At 39.3% G+C, this 16,061-nt stretch overlaps 1 protein-coding gene across 12 annotated transcripts in view; it reads right to left on the minus strand.

The window, feature by feature from the left end:
* Positions 1-9,047: 9,047 nt before the first annotated feature.
* Positions 9,048-16,061, minus strand: part of YAP1 (Yes1 associated transcriptional regulator) — a 111,024-nt gene continuing 104,010 nt past the window's right edge. For all 12 annotated transcript variants that reach the window (XM_032640362.1, XM_032640360.1, XM_032640361.1 and 9 more), the window contains 2 exons: positions 14,663-14,775; positions 9,048-12,827 (listed from right to left, as the gene is read on the minus strand). In XM_032640362.1, the coding sequence (XP_032496253.1) occupies positions 12,589-12,827; positions 14,663-14,775 (352 nt within the window). In that variant the 3' untranslated portion in view covers positions 9,048-12,588. The remainder of the gene's footprint in view (positions 12,828-14,662; positions 14,776-16,061) is intronic.

A 16,061-nucleotide genomic window follows, 5' to 3' on the forward strand; every position in this document is an offset into this window, starting at 1 on the left:
TTTTATTTTATGGATATTACATAATTAATTCCGTAATCACAAATTTGTAATTACAAATCTCCCATTTTGGAAAACTAAATTATTCCCGGAGTTTTTGCTCTTGTTTTGCTAAATCTTTACACACATCTTCAATTCTTTTCTTGGGATAAGGTGCTAGAAGCAGAAACTACTGGTAATCTTGTTAGACAACTTCAAATCGGATCTCCCATCACTCGTCTTTGTCCCCTGGGCCCCTGGGCTGCTGAGTTCCCTGCGGTGATGCAGGTGAACGGCCTGCTCACACACACCACTGCCTCGGAGAAGATCTGCACGTCCCATGTCTCTCACCTCCAGGACTGAAGGTCACTTACAGTAAGGCCAGGAGGTTTCATTTCATCCATTGTCATTTGTGTATAACTTGCTTTCAAAATATTCAAAATGTATCAACAGAAAGTATGAAAATTTTAAAGTTTTAGTCAATTTGCAAAATGTTTTCAAGTAAATTTTTAACCAGCCTCCCGTTTTGTTCTACGTGTTAAACAATTTGGTGTATGGCACATTGATGCAGTTAGGCCAAATGTGGATTTTTAAATACAATATTTTGGGAATTCCCTGGTGGTCCAGTGGTTAGGATTCTGTGCTTTCACCGCTGAGGGCCTGGGTTCAAACCCTGGTCGGGGAATGAAGATCCCGCAAGCCTCGCGGTGGGACCAAAAAATAAAATAAAATACAATATTTTACATCTTATACCCACTTTATCAGTTCTGATTAATATCTCGGAATGTAATGTATACCATACAGACTCAATTTCCGTAGCTAGAACACATTCTAAGAATTCTTTGCCCGTTGATTGTTTGGAGCTAGAATGTTTACCCATCAAAAGCAATGTTATGAATGGTTCTCAGTCCCTAAATTAGCACATAAAATCCATCTCATTTATAGTGCGGCTGTAATATTAATCGGGAGTTCTGTGGTCAAGACCCCAACTCGGGTTACGCCAAGAAGGGAAGCTCCTCAAACAAGCCAGATGCCCAGTCCTGTTCAGTCGCTCCTGGGCACAGAGGCTCTGCGGCTGACAAACACTGGCAGAAGATGGGCACCTCCCGTCGGTGTGAAAGCCAGCACCTGGCTTTGTGGGGGGACCTCTTACCCTCACAAGTGCTGGTTTGACCTTAACCGGCTCAGGCTCTTTAAAACTAAAAGGTTCCATCTGGGACAGGGCCAACTGGGTAGCTGTGAGTGAAAGCAGCATGATGCGAACAGACTCCCCTTGGACACACCTTGGTGAGATAGGCCTGGAGTGATGCTCTCTCACATTTCACTTCCTCTGGGAATCTCTTCCTGACTCTTGGTATCTGGGTCAGGTGTCCCACCTATGGGCTCTCTTAGCACACAGGGATGACCCAGACTGTGGCACACTCACCTGTCACTGCAGGTTTACACATCTGTGTGCTTTACCTTGGCTCAGTGGTTCTCAATCGTGGCTGCACGTTAGAATTTTCTGGAGAGCTTCAAAAAATCCTGGTGCTCAGGCTATCCCCCTATCCGATTAAAGCACAATCTCTGGAGCTAGAGCCCACACATTAGGGTGTTCTCAAAGCTCCCCAAGGGATTCTAATATTCAACCACTTCCCTAAACAATGAGTTCTTTGAAAGCGGGCACTTGCTTATTCATCAATGGTATTAGAGGAGTTAATAAATCTCTTAGAACAGTGCTGGCATATACTCAGCTCTTAATAGCTTGGTTATATTATTATTATTATCAGCAGTAACACTGGCAGTAGCAGTAGCAGTAACTCCTCACTGGCCAGTAGGGTTCCTGAGGCACAGTGGGCACCTTATCACGCACTGAACTCACACAAACTATATATTCTGAAGACAGAGAAGAGAGCACGAAAAAAATAATGTTTTAGAAGGCTGGGTGATTCCATGGACCCTTCCACTCTATAAAAATAGGTGCTAATCATGCAACTGGTGATCTGGGCTGGCTTTTCCTTCCCTCGGTCGTAGTCCTGAGTGCCTGCTTTCCAAATGAGCATCTTGTTGTCCTATATATGGGCAATTTAAGGAGTTTTTGAGGGTAATCTTGACTCTATGTGATTTTTACCAATGTAGTTAACAGGATAAATTCATTGGGAGTCAAAAGTCTAAGGTTCTGTTCCTGGCTCTGCCACTTATTAGCTGTATGGCTTTGAGCAAGTTTCTCCGAACTTCTGGGCCTTGTTCTTCTCTCCCAAGTTCCTCCATTCTCTGATTTTGAAACCTGGATGAACCCTGTCTTATACCATCTTGTCTGCCTCTGTGAGTCTGATGGATCAGGCTCCCCAGTCATGACTGTGTTGACCTCACTCCCGGCTACCCTGCCCCCTTGCCCAGGCAAGGCTCTCTCCCCACCAATGCCCCACGAGGCCTCCCCACGCCTGGGGTGGTGCAAGGGAAGTTGTTCATATCAGTCCTGACAAGTTCAGCAGCCATTTGAGTTGAATAGTCTTGGAAACCAGTTGCCATTTACACCTTTAGCCCAAAGGAAAAACACTCTGCTGTGGCCAAGGGGAAAGGGCAGTACCATAAATAAGTCTCTTCTTTCCTAGATGCTGGTTCTGGGGAATAAAGAGAGCTCTAGGAGTCCAGCTCAGGCTTTAGGGCATTTCTTTAAAAAAGAAAAAGGGAAAAACAGGACCATTTGATGTTTTACTCAGTCAGCTTGGCCTTTGCCCTACTTGTCCCGATCAAGGGAAGTTTCTCAGCCTGGCGGCCTCATCACGAACAGCTGGACAGATGCCAACAGCAGTCCTCCCACCCCCCACAAACGCAATACACTGTAAACAAGGTGTGAAGTGCTAATCAAACACACATGGCATTCTGGTCAATTTTAAAATACACAAAGCCAATTGGAGAAATGAGGTCAATTCCTGTTAGGGATGAAATAACAGAATTGCCAACATTCTCTTGTTGTACTTAAAATTCTAAATGAGAGGCTTTGGGTAGGACCAGGGATTTTAACTATGTACAGATATGTTCTAACGGGATTTGACCTGAACTTAAAAACTGTGAAGTGACAAATCTTTTAGATCCATGTTGTGCATTTGGAACTGTTGTGTGTTAGTTTGGGTTTCTTTCGGTTTTGCTCTTGATTTTAAAGGGGTTGTGGATTGAGCTTATTTGTGGAGTTTCCTGGGTGTCATGTTAGAGTTTAATGAGATCAAACACACTCTAGAGTTGCCCATTAAATTCATCACCTAAATCAGTTGTTCTTCATGACAAAACAGGATTAACAGAGCAGCAACCTATTTTTTATCTCCATTTAGCCAACACATCTCTCATGGCTCCCCAAATCTTTATGGGTTAACAACGATCACAATCAGTTAGATAACTGTGAAATTCATGTCGGCCTCTCCCTTGAGATGGTCAGCTCCATGAGTGCAGGGATGTTGCCCTGTTCATCACCTAGCAGGTGCCCTCTCTATACATTGGCTGAATAGTTTCTCCTATGTGGGTTGCTTACTCTCTGGCATTTGTTTTACTCTACAAATTCATTTATCTTTTTCCTGGACACGATTCAGTCTTCTCTTGAATGGAAAGGCCGGAGACAATTCCTTCAGGACTTATCCCACTCTGGAGGAGTGAACTGTGAAGGGTACTAGGAACTCATCAACACCAAGCCACCGAGGTCTTGTTGTGACTCCTCTTATAGGCAGCCACCTTTGAGAGCTTCTGGAACCACCTATCACCCCATCACCTGTTCTCTGGTGGCACAGCTGCACTCGTCTATTGCCACGAGTCTTCAGGGAGCCACACAGAAATGAGGTTAAACTGAGGTAGTACTTTAAGATACTTTTCAAGTGTCATCTCTGCTCATACTGGCTTGTGATTGCTGCACACCAGCTGAGATGCTTATGCCGTCACTGAAGTGCCGACATCGTATCTCAACTCATGGGCAGTGCCGAAGTTTTGACTGGATTTTTGCTTTAGCACATATGGAAGCACTACTGCCTCTTGTTGACAGTAAGTCTGTGACTTCAGTTTTCTTCAGGCCTTTTAGTTGGTCCATTTCTGTTCAAAGACCCACCCCCCTCCCCCTGCCACAATGGGGTCATGGCCTTTTAGCCTATGAGTAGCTACTCTTGGTGGACTCATGAGGTTAGATTTTCCATAGTTTTTCTTTGCTTGAGGTAAGTTTCACAAGTTAGGAATCTGCTCAGACACCAGATTTCCTAATTTCTATCTCTGTGTGATAAATAGAATTATTACCATCTACAGTACTTCACTGTCTGAGCAAAGTCTGATTATACCATTGGAGAAACTAATTCAGTTGCCTTTGAAATGACTTCCCCTTCTGTCTTCCATTTGCCATGTAGAAAAAAACTGACCCATAGTATTATGGGAGTGGACCAAAGGTACCCTGAGTTCACTGTTAATCTCTGGGACTGTATATGCAGGTATCTGTATTTTTTCCTCTCTTGTGTTCAGCCCATTTTGTTACCCTTTGGATAAGTTCAATCATAATGTCCTTAAATTATGATTGGATAGCCTGTACTTTAAATAATTTTTCATGGTACCGTAAGACCTTCAAAGGCTTCCATTGTTCATTGAATATTAAAAATTTTCACCCAGGAACTCAAGCCATACACAGCACATGGTGGTAAGAGGTCAGGTTTTGGAGCCAGACTGCCCAAATCCTCTACTCAAAGGTGTGGGAACTCTATGCTAGTTTTCTTATCTGCAGAACTAGGATAGGACCTACCTCACTGGGTTGTTGCTAGGATTAAATGAGTTAATACATGGAAAGTGCTTGGCCTACAGTGAGCACTCAATACATACTATTATCATCTGGTCCTGGCCATGGAGTGTGGTAAACTCCATGACGGCAGGGATTTGTGTCTACCATAAGAGCGTAGTCCCAGGAGGAAGTAATCTTTCCCTAGACAATACTCTCATGGTACATTGTGTTAACTACTCTTCAGCACTTAGCAGTCTTATCTCTTCTAATTTTGTGAGCAACTTGAGGAAGTTACCATACCATTTGTTGCTCAAGACTAGAATATTACCTGGTAGTGTGTTTGCAGAATTGATGTATACATGATTCTTAAAAATGGACAGAAGACTTAATAACCTATTAGAGCATTGCCATTGTTGTGGCAATCTTTCTAGGATTACCTCTGTGTGGAAGGCACAGTCCCGTCTGCAGTGGGGCAAGGGATAGGGAAGAGGCCCCATGAGTATGGTTAGCCTGTACACAGTTTCCCAGTTATGGGCTATGCCCTCAACTTCTACCAGTCACTTCACATAGTGTGGGATTTGGACCTAGGTTTGAGGCACTTAATTAGGAATAGCAGTAATAATACCTATAACATATCCTATAGGACTTGGAGTGATCAAATAAGGTAACATGTACAAATGTTTTGATAATTATTATAGAATATTCTTCATTATTGTTGAAAACAAACAGCATACTTACATAAAAATGGGAAGGGGTAGGTTACTTGCTGTGTATACTAACGAGAGCAGGCAGAGAGGTTCACGCACCTATGCAAGTACCCTGAGTAGACTGACTTAAGTTTGAAGGACCATTTTGAATTATCCAATAACAACATATTGTTGTTGCCATCTAAACAAGATGATGAGAAAGATCGTATTCATGTTGAAAAACAATATTGCTTTTAAAGAATGTCAATAGTTTACCAGTTATCCCTATAACATTTTGTTTTGGTCCGTATAACCAGTGTCAGAGGCTGTATAAATTACAGTATTTTCACTTTACCCTTGATAGCAAAAGTTTCAGAGTCTTCAAGCCCCACAGTAAGTGATGGCAGTGGGATGTCAGCTTGATGGGGAAGAACCTGCTTTTGAAATTTGCCATATTTAGCACGGTACAACGATGAAACTGTTGGAAATGTTCAGGCCTTGAGAACTTTGATGATTTTAGAAGACTGATCGGGATTCGGTCAATAGCTACTTTTTAGTTCAAATCAATGTTAAATTTCCTAAACAACATTCCAGATGTAGCCAGGGCTTTCCACTCCATTCCAGATCAAAGATGTGCCCTCAAAGGGGAGTTCGGAGCTGTTTAACATACACCCATGTCCCATGAGGCATCAGCTGTATTTCGATTGGACAGTACACGGGCTCATGCTGTGTAAGGTTTGGATTGTAAAAGACAACTAAATCTCAAGTCCATATTCTACTCTGGCCAGTCTTGTTGAGGTTATATTATAGGGCTCAAGAGACTTGTTGGTGTCCAGAAGCACTTCAGCAGATGGCCTCCTTCAGAAGATACTGCACATGTAGCTTTGCACAGTGTGACTTCAAGCTACTCAGTAGGCTGGCAGTTCATGAATATGATTCTTTGTATCTTTCATAAAATCTAAGGTCCTGTTTCATGGTCACCCCAGTGATTGGAATCTCATACAGCTGTGATATTCTGATCATCATTCAGATCTTCATCACTGAGCCAATGAGATGCCTCTGTTGAACCCTGGCTATAGATACGCTTACCTCTTAATTGGTAGGAAGTGGTGCTTAAAAACAAGTTGCTACAAAGCTCACTTCAGGAGAAATGATCTTCAGCCCAGTTTCCTAGTCCATTTATCACTATGTTGGCTTTGGTAGCTCATAGAGATACTATTGAAATGCAGCAGTGCTTTTTCCTCAGATTCTGCCACTTAATCCACAGCTTTGAGAAAATGAATTTCTCTTCTAACTGGCTACATAGAGCATCATTTTAATCCTGTGTAAATCCACTATACACAAGAACTTGATTTGTAACTAATAAAAACATCCTTAAATGGAACTGAGGTGTGATGTCTAATAATATCCTACAATGAAAATTATACTCAAAGGGTGAGGTTTAGGGGCCTCCCTGGTGGTGCAGTGGTTGAGAGTCCGCCTGCTGATGCAGGGGACGTGGGTTCGTGCCCCGGTCCGGGAAGATCCCACATGCCGCGGAGCGGCTGGGCCCATGAGCCATGGCCGCTGAGCCTGCGCTCCGCAACGGGAGAGGCCACAACAGTGAGAGGCCCGCGTACCAAGAGGAAAAAAAAAAAAAAAAAAAAAAGGTGATGTTTAGCTCATAGACTACTTTATAGGGACTCTGTGAAGGTCATAGGAACTATAGTCTCAACATAAAATATACTTGAGACATAAGGAAATATGGGTAAAGTTGTGTCCTAACCATAAGAAATAATTTAACGCCTTAAAAGTCACGTTAAGTAACAGGACATCTTCCTGATTTAGATGCTATTTTTTTCTTTTGTTGTTTCTTAGAGAGGTTTCCTTTAGTAAGAATTAAGCACTGTCCATTCATTTACTTTGCATATAAACCAGTATCAACTTCACAAAGTTACAGTAACTCTAGTATTTAATAGTTTCACTTAAAAAAAAAAATTCCAAGTGCCAGGTTAGCTGTTTAGGAATTTTACATAATTAGACTCTTTGCTCAGATTATCTCCAAATAGCACACACACAGATCCAGTTTTGTTTCGAACTTCTAACAGGGTCCTCACAGCTTAGATGTCAAGTCACCTAGTTCAGGAATTTTGTTTTTGGTTAAAATATGACAGATTAAAAAATTCAGAGTATCTTTTCAATATCATCTTGTTTGCTACTGTCTTGATTCTGCAACTGTTTTCATTTGTGGTAGTATTAAGTTTGCCAGCTTAAGGCTATGTTTATGGTTAGAAAAATATTAATTTTACTTATATCAGAGCTTTTTGTATCCAAATATTGGAAAAAATATTCCATGTTTGATTCGGAAAAACTGTAGTACTAAATGTTACAGAATTCTCATCTGATATCTAATTCAGTAAATTTTTAATTGAAGAAGACTGTTTATCAAGTTTTTCAGGATTACTTAAATAAAGCAATTAAATGCCAACAGTTTAAAGCAGGATAGGGACAACATGGAGACACCCTGCCAAAGACATGGTTGATTCCAGAAGCACTAGTGCACATGCAACCCTGAAGCCCAGGAGAAAGCAGTATGTGAATTTACCCATAAATACCAAATAAAGCCAGATTTTCAATATAATTGACAGTTGCCAGGACCAGGGATGGTCTAGTTGCCATTACAGGAGGTAAGAAAATGTGATGGGTGTCCTTAGGGCTGCTCTTCTTTTACAACCTCAGCTGACAAGATGGAAATCAAGGGAGATTAAATGTAACTCACTGGTCTGCTGACCACCCCCTGCAGTTATCACCAATGTTTCCTTTTGTTACCAGTCCTTGTTCTCTCTAGAGGCTATTTCTCCTGAGTATTTTACTGACGCAGACTGACTAAATCAGTTACCTAAAAGGTTGTCCAATTCTGGTTCACAGGCTCCAGAATGACTTCAAGTCATCCAACATAAAGCACACCACTTCTTAGAGCAACTCCCTAGTAAGAGGTGCAATGTCTATAGATACAAGGTATGGTTTTGAGCTAAAATCTACAACCACTACATTTTGCACAAGGGGAACGATAAATTTCAAGTTCCACAAAGTTAGTGTTCTACTATCATAAAGAAATTATACATAATAAAACACTGTTTTCAGATTTGCCTCACCAAAAATGATGTGTCAATAACTGAAGATATTATATACACAAACACAGAAGTAAACCATTTTCAAAGACAATCAAATCTACCTCTTATTCAAAGTTTAGGACCTACCATTTAAATTTGTGTTTTTATTTATAAAATAATAACTGATAATTTTCACTAATATAAGTATTATATTTTGGAGATCATTAAGAGAATATTTTGGAGAAATAAAACCAAAGGCTATTTTGAAAGAAACCGCAGTTTCTTCTGTGCTGTTACATGAAGTAAAATCATTTAAGAATGAAGCTGATACAATTCAGCTTACACACACACACTATTATTGATGAGGATGGTCTACAGGAAGAGTACAGAACATAAAGCTCAAAGAATTATATCCATACTACAAAAGTTCCAAATGCCAAACCAACCTTAAGTTTAATCTGTCTACCAGTTATCACTGTAATCACCTTTTATTACTAATACTTGTTCTATTGGAAGACCATTAAGAAGCCAAAAAAGTTTTAAATATATTAATCGTTAAAAACAACAAAGAACAGTTTAAAGAAAGAATATATTTGAACCATATAAACAAAAAGGTATTACAGTAAGAAAAAATAATGTAACAATTTATGTAAGTACCTAACATATGAGCATGCTCTTAACATCTAAAACAAAAAATAAAAAGGTAACATTGGTACTATATATATATATTTGACAAGTGTGCATTAAAGAATTCTCTAATATAAAACATTTAAAATGTGGAGAATACTTTTTCAAGATACAGAAAACAATTGTTAAGATAGGCACACCCACAACTCTTTTAAAACCGTGCTTATGGAAGATAAAATTGATCCGAGCATTCCTTCTCAGATGGGCAGAAGCTCTGAAATTGTAAATCACTTGATATTGCCTCCCACTTTTGCACTGTTTGAATTTCAACACTGATTGGTATGAATTACACAATTAAGTAGTTTTTCAGTGTTTCTGCCAAGGTTCCATATAGAATGCATCTATTTAGTATGAATACTTAAAACAGCAACATCGTTTGTATATTGTATATTTTTTCCTTTTTTAAAAAAGGCACTATATTTAGAAAATAGTAATTATAACAAATAGTGCTCTGGAAAATCTGAAACTCCAAATCAATGTGCTCCATCAACCATAAGTAGATCTAAGAAGCACTAACTAAAAAGAACACGACTGTAAAAAGCTGATAAATTTAAAGATTATAAAATTGGTTTATTGTAAAAGCAATTCAAGAATACCCAGTTAAAATCTTATCCCAATGCCACCCAATACAACCAAGAAGCAGTTAAACACGTTACATTAGGAATAAGGACATGAAACAAGGAAGAGCACGTCAAGGCTGTGATTCAAACTCAGAAAGAGAAAGGCTTAGGTCTCCTTCAGATGAGTACAGAGGGTACGATAAGATCAAAGCACCAAGTCTGTTAGGTACCACGGTGCTGCTTCAACACTGAGGTATAACTGGGTAAATTAAAGGTGAGAGGAAATGAAGAACTCCATATTTTTGTTTTGTGGGTGTACTTGAGTGATTAAAATTTTAGGAACAACTGACTTTAATGACAGCAAGATGCAAGACAAGTCTTTATTGAAGAAAAAGAAGCTTATAAAGTTCTCTATCAAGGTCCCACTAAGTCTTCACAACTCCCCTCCCACCTTCCCACCCTCTCCCCTAATCTAAAGCTACTCTGCTGATATATAAAATGCGATCTTAATTTGTGGCTTAATGGCAAATTGTAAGCACTCCTTCCAAGTAGCTTTGATCTTCTGCACATAAAAAAGCCAACATGCTGTATCATCCATCCATAAACTCAATTATGCATTCTAGGCAGAATTTCATTATTCCTCCAAAAATATCAATACATCTGCACAGTGGCCATTTCCCCCCAGACTTAATTCAAGATTTAATCTTCCTTCTGTTTTCTTAATAATAGCCTTAGAGTCAATTATTATGAATGATCAACCTATGAATCATTATATACAACACAGTGATTGCATTTTGAGCACTGAAATTACTTAATATAAAACTTCTTACTTCCAACTTTTGCACTCCTCTAAATTGAAGGGTCAAAATGCTTAGATTCTGTAATCAGAAAGAAAGAAAAAAAAAAAAACACTTGTCTTCCTAAGCTGAGGCTTTTCATAGCAGTTTTAGCCAGGAAAAGAGATTTTATGTCTTATAAACCCTTGAAAATAAGGGCTTACTCTAGAAACACTGAAAGACCCTTAATCATAGAGGTGCTAGCTGATACCACTATAATTCACAACCAAGTATTACTTCATAGCTTATACTGAAGGTTTGATTCATGCTCATTTTGTTCCTTTAAAAATACTCTTTGGAAAACATTATTACTCCTGTAGACACATACTCTAGTTATATCTCTTCCAGTAAAAATAAAAGTATAATCATGATTATCTCTATTTCTTTGCTAAATTCAACTACCAATATACATTAATCTGATCACTTTACCAGCTAACTTACGACCTTACAGTATTCTATATACTATCCAGGGTCAATTCTCAGCATACAGAAGCAGAAGCAAGTCTTAGAAGAACGATTTTGTAGGTAATATTTCAATGTAGTCCTTAATGTGTTCATTACAAAAGAGAACTAAAGTACTAGAATTTACTTCCACAACTAAGGCAAAGGTAAACTTTCAAAGCTAAAGGAAGGTAAACCACTATATAAAGCTTACTTCTGTCATGTACACTATGAACCTAACTCAGTGATTTCCCATCAAGACGTAAAATTAGTCTGAGGGACTAACCAGGGGATAATAAAGCCATTTCTTGTTTGCTTCTTTCAAATTCATCAGATAATATCCATTGTGTGCCCAGAGGGCATACAGGACTCCTCTAGGCACTACCCATAATAACAGCCCTTTCTAGAACACTAAACTACCACCAACATTTGCAGACTGCCCCAACCAGATTTAAACTACCTGTGAAATATAAACTACTAGTCATGTATTCTAAATGCATACATTCAAAGCTACCATTTTAAAATAAATTGCAAAGTAGGGAAAACTTAAAAAAAAAAAAAAGATACATTCTGCTATCACACTATCATAAACATTATAAGTGTGTGTGTGGGTATATATAGAGAGAGCAGATTACCAAGATTTAAATAAGATGGTAAAAAAAACCAGGACATGTAGATTTACCAAAGGAACTACAATAACTGTCCCAAGCTACAAGTATAAACAGATTCACTATAATGGTAATTTGCCTAAGTTCTGAGAAACAACAACAACAAACAACAACAACAAAAAAAAAAAAAAAAAGAAAGAAAAAGAAAAAAAAGAAACCCCAAAACAATAAAAACCCCAACCAAGACAAAAAACAAACAAAAAAGAAACCAAAAACAACAACAACAAAAAACCACAATAAAACCCACCAAAACCTATTCTAGAGTATGTGGCAATAATTAATATATTTCTATGGAAATTATCTCAAGCCTTATAAGCTCCTAAAATAAAATCAACGTCACTATGTGACTAATGATAGCACTAGGAGGAAAAAAAACCCACTGAAAGTAAAACAGTCTTCAGCCTTGGTTTCAGCTATCTCTTCAAATCAGCATAAGTACTTAATATCAGATACAACATTTTTGGCTTGTCAGACCAGTAAGTCATGTTTTTCCACTGGCCAAAGGCAGCTGAAGAAACAATTGCTTGAACAAACTAAATGCTGTGACGTGAAGCATTTGACTTCCAAGTCTGAGTATTTAGTTAAAATGACTGGTGAACGTCTAACTGGGCAAAAGGAATGGCATCCATCATCCAAACAGGCTCACTTCCCCCAGCCCCCAAAACAAACAGTAGTTATAATAGCAAAAGAAACAAAAAAAGTTTTTTTTGATTCTTTAGAGCCAAACATGGAAGAGGTCAGCAATATATTAACAGCAGCAATGGACAAGGAAGAGCAAAATAGTGGATGAAAGAATCTTGCTGGACGTTTGTTCATCTTTTTCTGTATTAGCCAGAAGATCACAACCGGCTTATTTGGAAATTACAGGTAGATCTCCTTAGATCCTTCACAGATTTAGAATTCAGTCTACCTGAGGGCTCTATAACCATGTAAGAAAGCTTTCTTTATCTAGCTTGGTGGCGGCCAAAACAGATTCCATGTCATTAAGGATGTCAGAACTCAAAGCTTCTTGTAGACTTGGCATCAACTCCTCTCCTTCTATGTTCATTCCATCTCCTTCCAGTGTTCCAAGGTCCACATTTGTCCCAGGAATGGCTTCAAGATAGTCTGGGAAACGGTTCTGCTGTGAGGGTAGGGTGCTTTGGTTGATAGTGTCACCTAGATGGAACAGGGAGAAAGAGAATAGGTCCTTTTTGAAAAGCTAACATCAGAGCCGTATCATGTGAGTACACATAAATGCACAGGGAAAGAAACGCATTCCTGACCGACCTCCTCCACTGGCCCACAGTTTACTTAAGGTCAAACAACTCACAGATAGCAAAGTAACAACGCAAGTTTCCTTTTGCTTCAAAATTGTTCAGGTATTGAACAAGCTTGATTGCTTACTACTATGTGCTGAGCAGTGAAGGGGGTCCTGAAAAAAAATGCCTTAAAAAATTATATACAGCAAGAGAGAAGGAACAAGTATGACACAACAGCATCACTACTTGACTCTCTTCCAGGTATGCACCACCATAAGATAAAATATAAAAATGAATGGTATAGACCTGTCTTTCTCTGAAGTACACACTGGGGAACAGAATCAAAGAACTGCACAAAACTATTCCACCCTTAGGAGATTCACATTCACAACAGTAAAAACAAGCCTCCCAAAAAGTCCTTGGATAGGTAAGTCTTCCTAGCTTTGCTTCTAGGTTTCCCAAACTTACCTTGCCAAGAAACCTTTTTGTCCATGACAATGTTAACATTCCTTAACACTTCAATGGAACATGCTTTCAGAAAAACTAATATAAACCATTAAGTGTTAAAGAGAGAAATGGGGGGACAGAGGAGTCAGGAAAGGTGTTATGAATGAGATGGGTTTGAAGCAACTCCTATGGATGAGTTAAGATTTAGATGAAGAGAGGGCGCTGTGGGTTCCCAGAAGCATCAAAGCCATAAACTGGATGAGCACAGGTACAGAAGACTTGCCAAACACTTTTAGAAGCTGCTGGCTAAAGAACTAGCTAGCTGGAGAACTGCTTCATTTCCCCGCCAATTCGTGCCCTCTGATAGCTGCCAAGGCCAGGGTCACCGGGTAAGCCACAGGAAAAAGGGTTCTATAATTACCCCTGTGACACAGGTATTTCTTAGCTTCTGCAAGATCCCTGAAACTATTCTAACAATAAAGTAGGTAAGCCCCACCACCTAGCCTTTCCTACCTGGCTTCCTGAGCCCCATATCACCTAAATTGGACCAAAGACCCTCACAAAAAAGAGGGAAGCAGACAATGAATCACATATAGAGACATATGAATCACATATAGAGATCTTCTCCAAAATTAAGAACACAAATCCAGGGGCTTCCCTGGTGGTGCAGTGGTTAAGAATCCTCCTGACAATGCAGGGGACACGGGTTCAAGCCCTGGCTCGGGAAGATCCCACATGCCACGGAACAACTAAACCTGTGCACCACAACTACTGAGCCTGCACTCTAGAGCCTGCGAGCCACAACTACTGAAGCCCATGTTCCGCAACAAGAAAAGCCACCACAATCAGAAGCCTGTGCACTGCAACGAAGAGTAGCCCCCGCTCGCTGCAACTAGAGAAAGCCCGCGAGCAGCAATAAAGATCCAACACAGCCAAATAAAATAAAATAAAATAAATTTATTTAAAAAAAAGAAAAAAGAATACAAATCCATATAACAGAGACTTCTAATAGGGTCCTCAACTGCTCTGTCAATTAACTCAATGTTTTAAATGCTAAAATATAAAATAAGTCATGTCAAATAGAGCTGAGATATTCATGACATTTAAAAACTGGGAAAAGACTGAAATTACAAGATGCCAACAAAACAAACAAAAAAACCCCACAAAGCAAACTTAATTTGAATTGAAGTTTACAGGATCTCAATTGGTTTTCTTCTGAATAATCTTTGCTCACAACAGTTTAATTAGACCTGGTAATACAATGACTACTTCTCACTGAAAGCTAGAGGAATAAAGAATACCAACCTGTATCCATTTCATCAACACTGTTCAAGAAGTCGTCTGGGGTCCGAGGGACACTGTAGCTGCTCATGCTTAGTCCGCTGTCTGTGCTCTCATCTCGAGAGTGATAGGTGCCACTACAAAGAATGAGAGTTAAAGACCAACACAAAAAATTTAAGAAATGATTTCAAGGTAAAAATATAAACACCTGCTGAGTACCAACATGATTCTCAAAGAGGATTAGTGAAAATTCTTGCCCTGCAGCATCTGAAACAAGCACCCTCCTTCAGGGCCCATACAAAGCTCTTTTGCTATGAGGTGAAACAGACAAGTTAATCCTAATTGAAACTGGCAACTTTAGGGGGCCAAAATTTTCCTAAGGTTCTGGGCTTGGTGGCAATAAGGGAAAAGAAAGATATTTCCAGTTTTCCTAGGTGACAGAAAATTCTCTGTGTAGATATTCTCTAGTATCATTTGAATCTAGGGGCTCCACATGGCTCATTTGTTTCAAGGTCTCAATTCCCCAAGTGGCAGTGGTCACAGGCATAGGTCAAAACACAACCTCCAGGTGGGTGGTGAAACAGGTCTGCACTAGATTCATGCTAAATTCCTAGCTCTCATGCAGAGAGTTTAAGCCAGAAAAATCAAACCAAAATAAAGAACCAGAATTTCTTTTTCGACTGGGCCAAAACATGAGTCACTGCCGATAAGAACTGAACTCCCTAGCTTGATCTCCTTGTTTCTGTTTGGGAAAGGCGGGGAGCTGCAAACAAACACCTTAGCATGAGATAGGAGTCCTGAGAGTTCCAGATGACGGAAAGATTAAAAACAAAAAACAAAAAAACTACAAGGCACATACCTTGAGAAAAACAGAAAACTATGAGCCAAGACAGGTTTTTACTTTAGGCTAAATGAAAAGTATCACAGATTGACATACAAGTATGGTAAATATCCTTAGACTATTACTTTCATAAATACGACACTCTCCTAACCTAGTAGCACACAGACACCAGGTGGCATCGTCTGTAGAATTGGGGGTTCTGCTAATTGTAGAAAAACTATGGCAAAGTGTGAAATAAAGGCAATTGTTCGTAATGGTCTCTGACTACAGGGCAAACTCTAACTTTCTCCACAGCTTGGACACTTAAACAGCTGTTTAGCTTACACAAAAGTTAAACAAAAAATAACTAAGCTTTAAAAACAAGATTTAATAGTTGCACAAGGTCGAAAGCTCAGTCCCCTAAATTTCTTTCCTAAATTACTCAATGCACTTGCCTTGTTCTCCCTCCCCTTCACTCTGTATATTGCAACCACTAGTTTAATGCTTCTGTCAGATTTTGGCAAGATTCAAAAGCCTCACACAGATCCAAGAAAACACAAATTTGCCTCTGAGACCATTTGTATGCAATGCAGCTACTTTGGA

This window comes from Phocoena sinus, chromosome 8 (assembly GCF_008692025.1).
Source record: "Phocoena sinus isolate mPhoSin1 chromosome 8, mPhoSin1.pri, whole genome shotgun sequence".
NCBI classification, from domain to species: Eukaryota; Metazoa; Chordata; class Mammalia; order Artiodactyla; family Phocoenidae; genus Phocoena; species Phocoena sinus.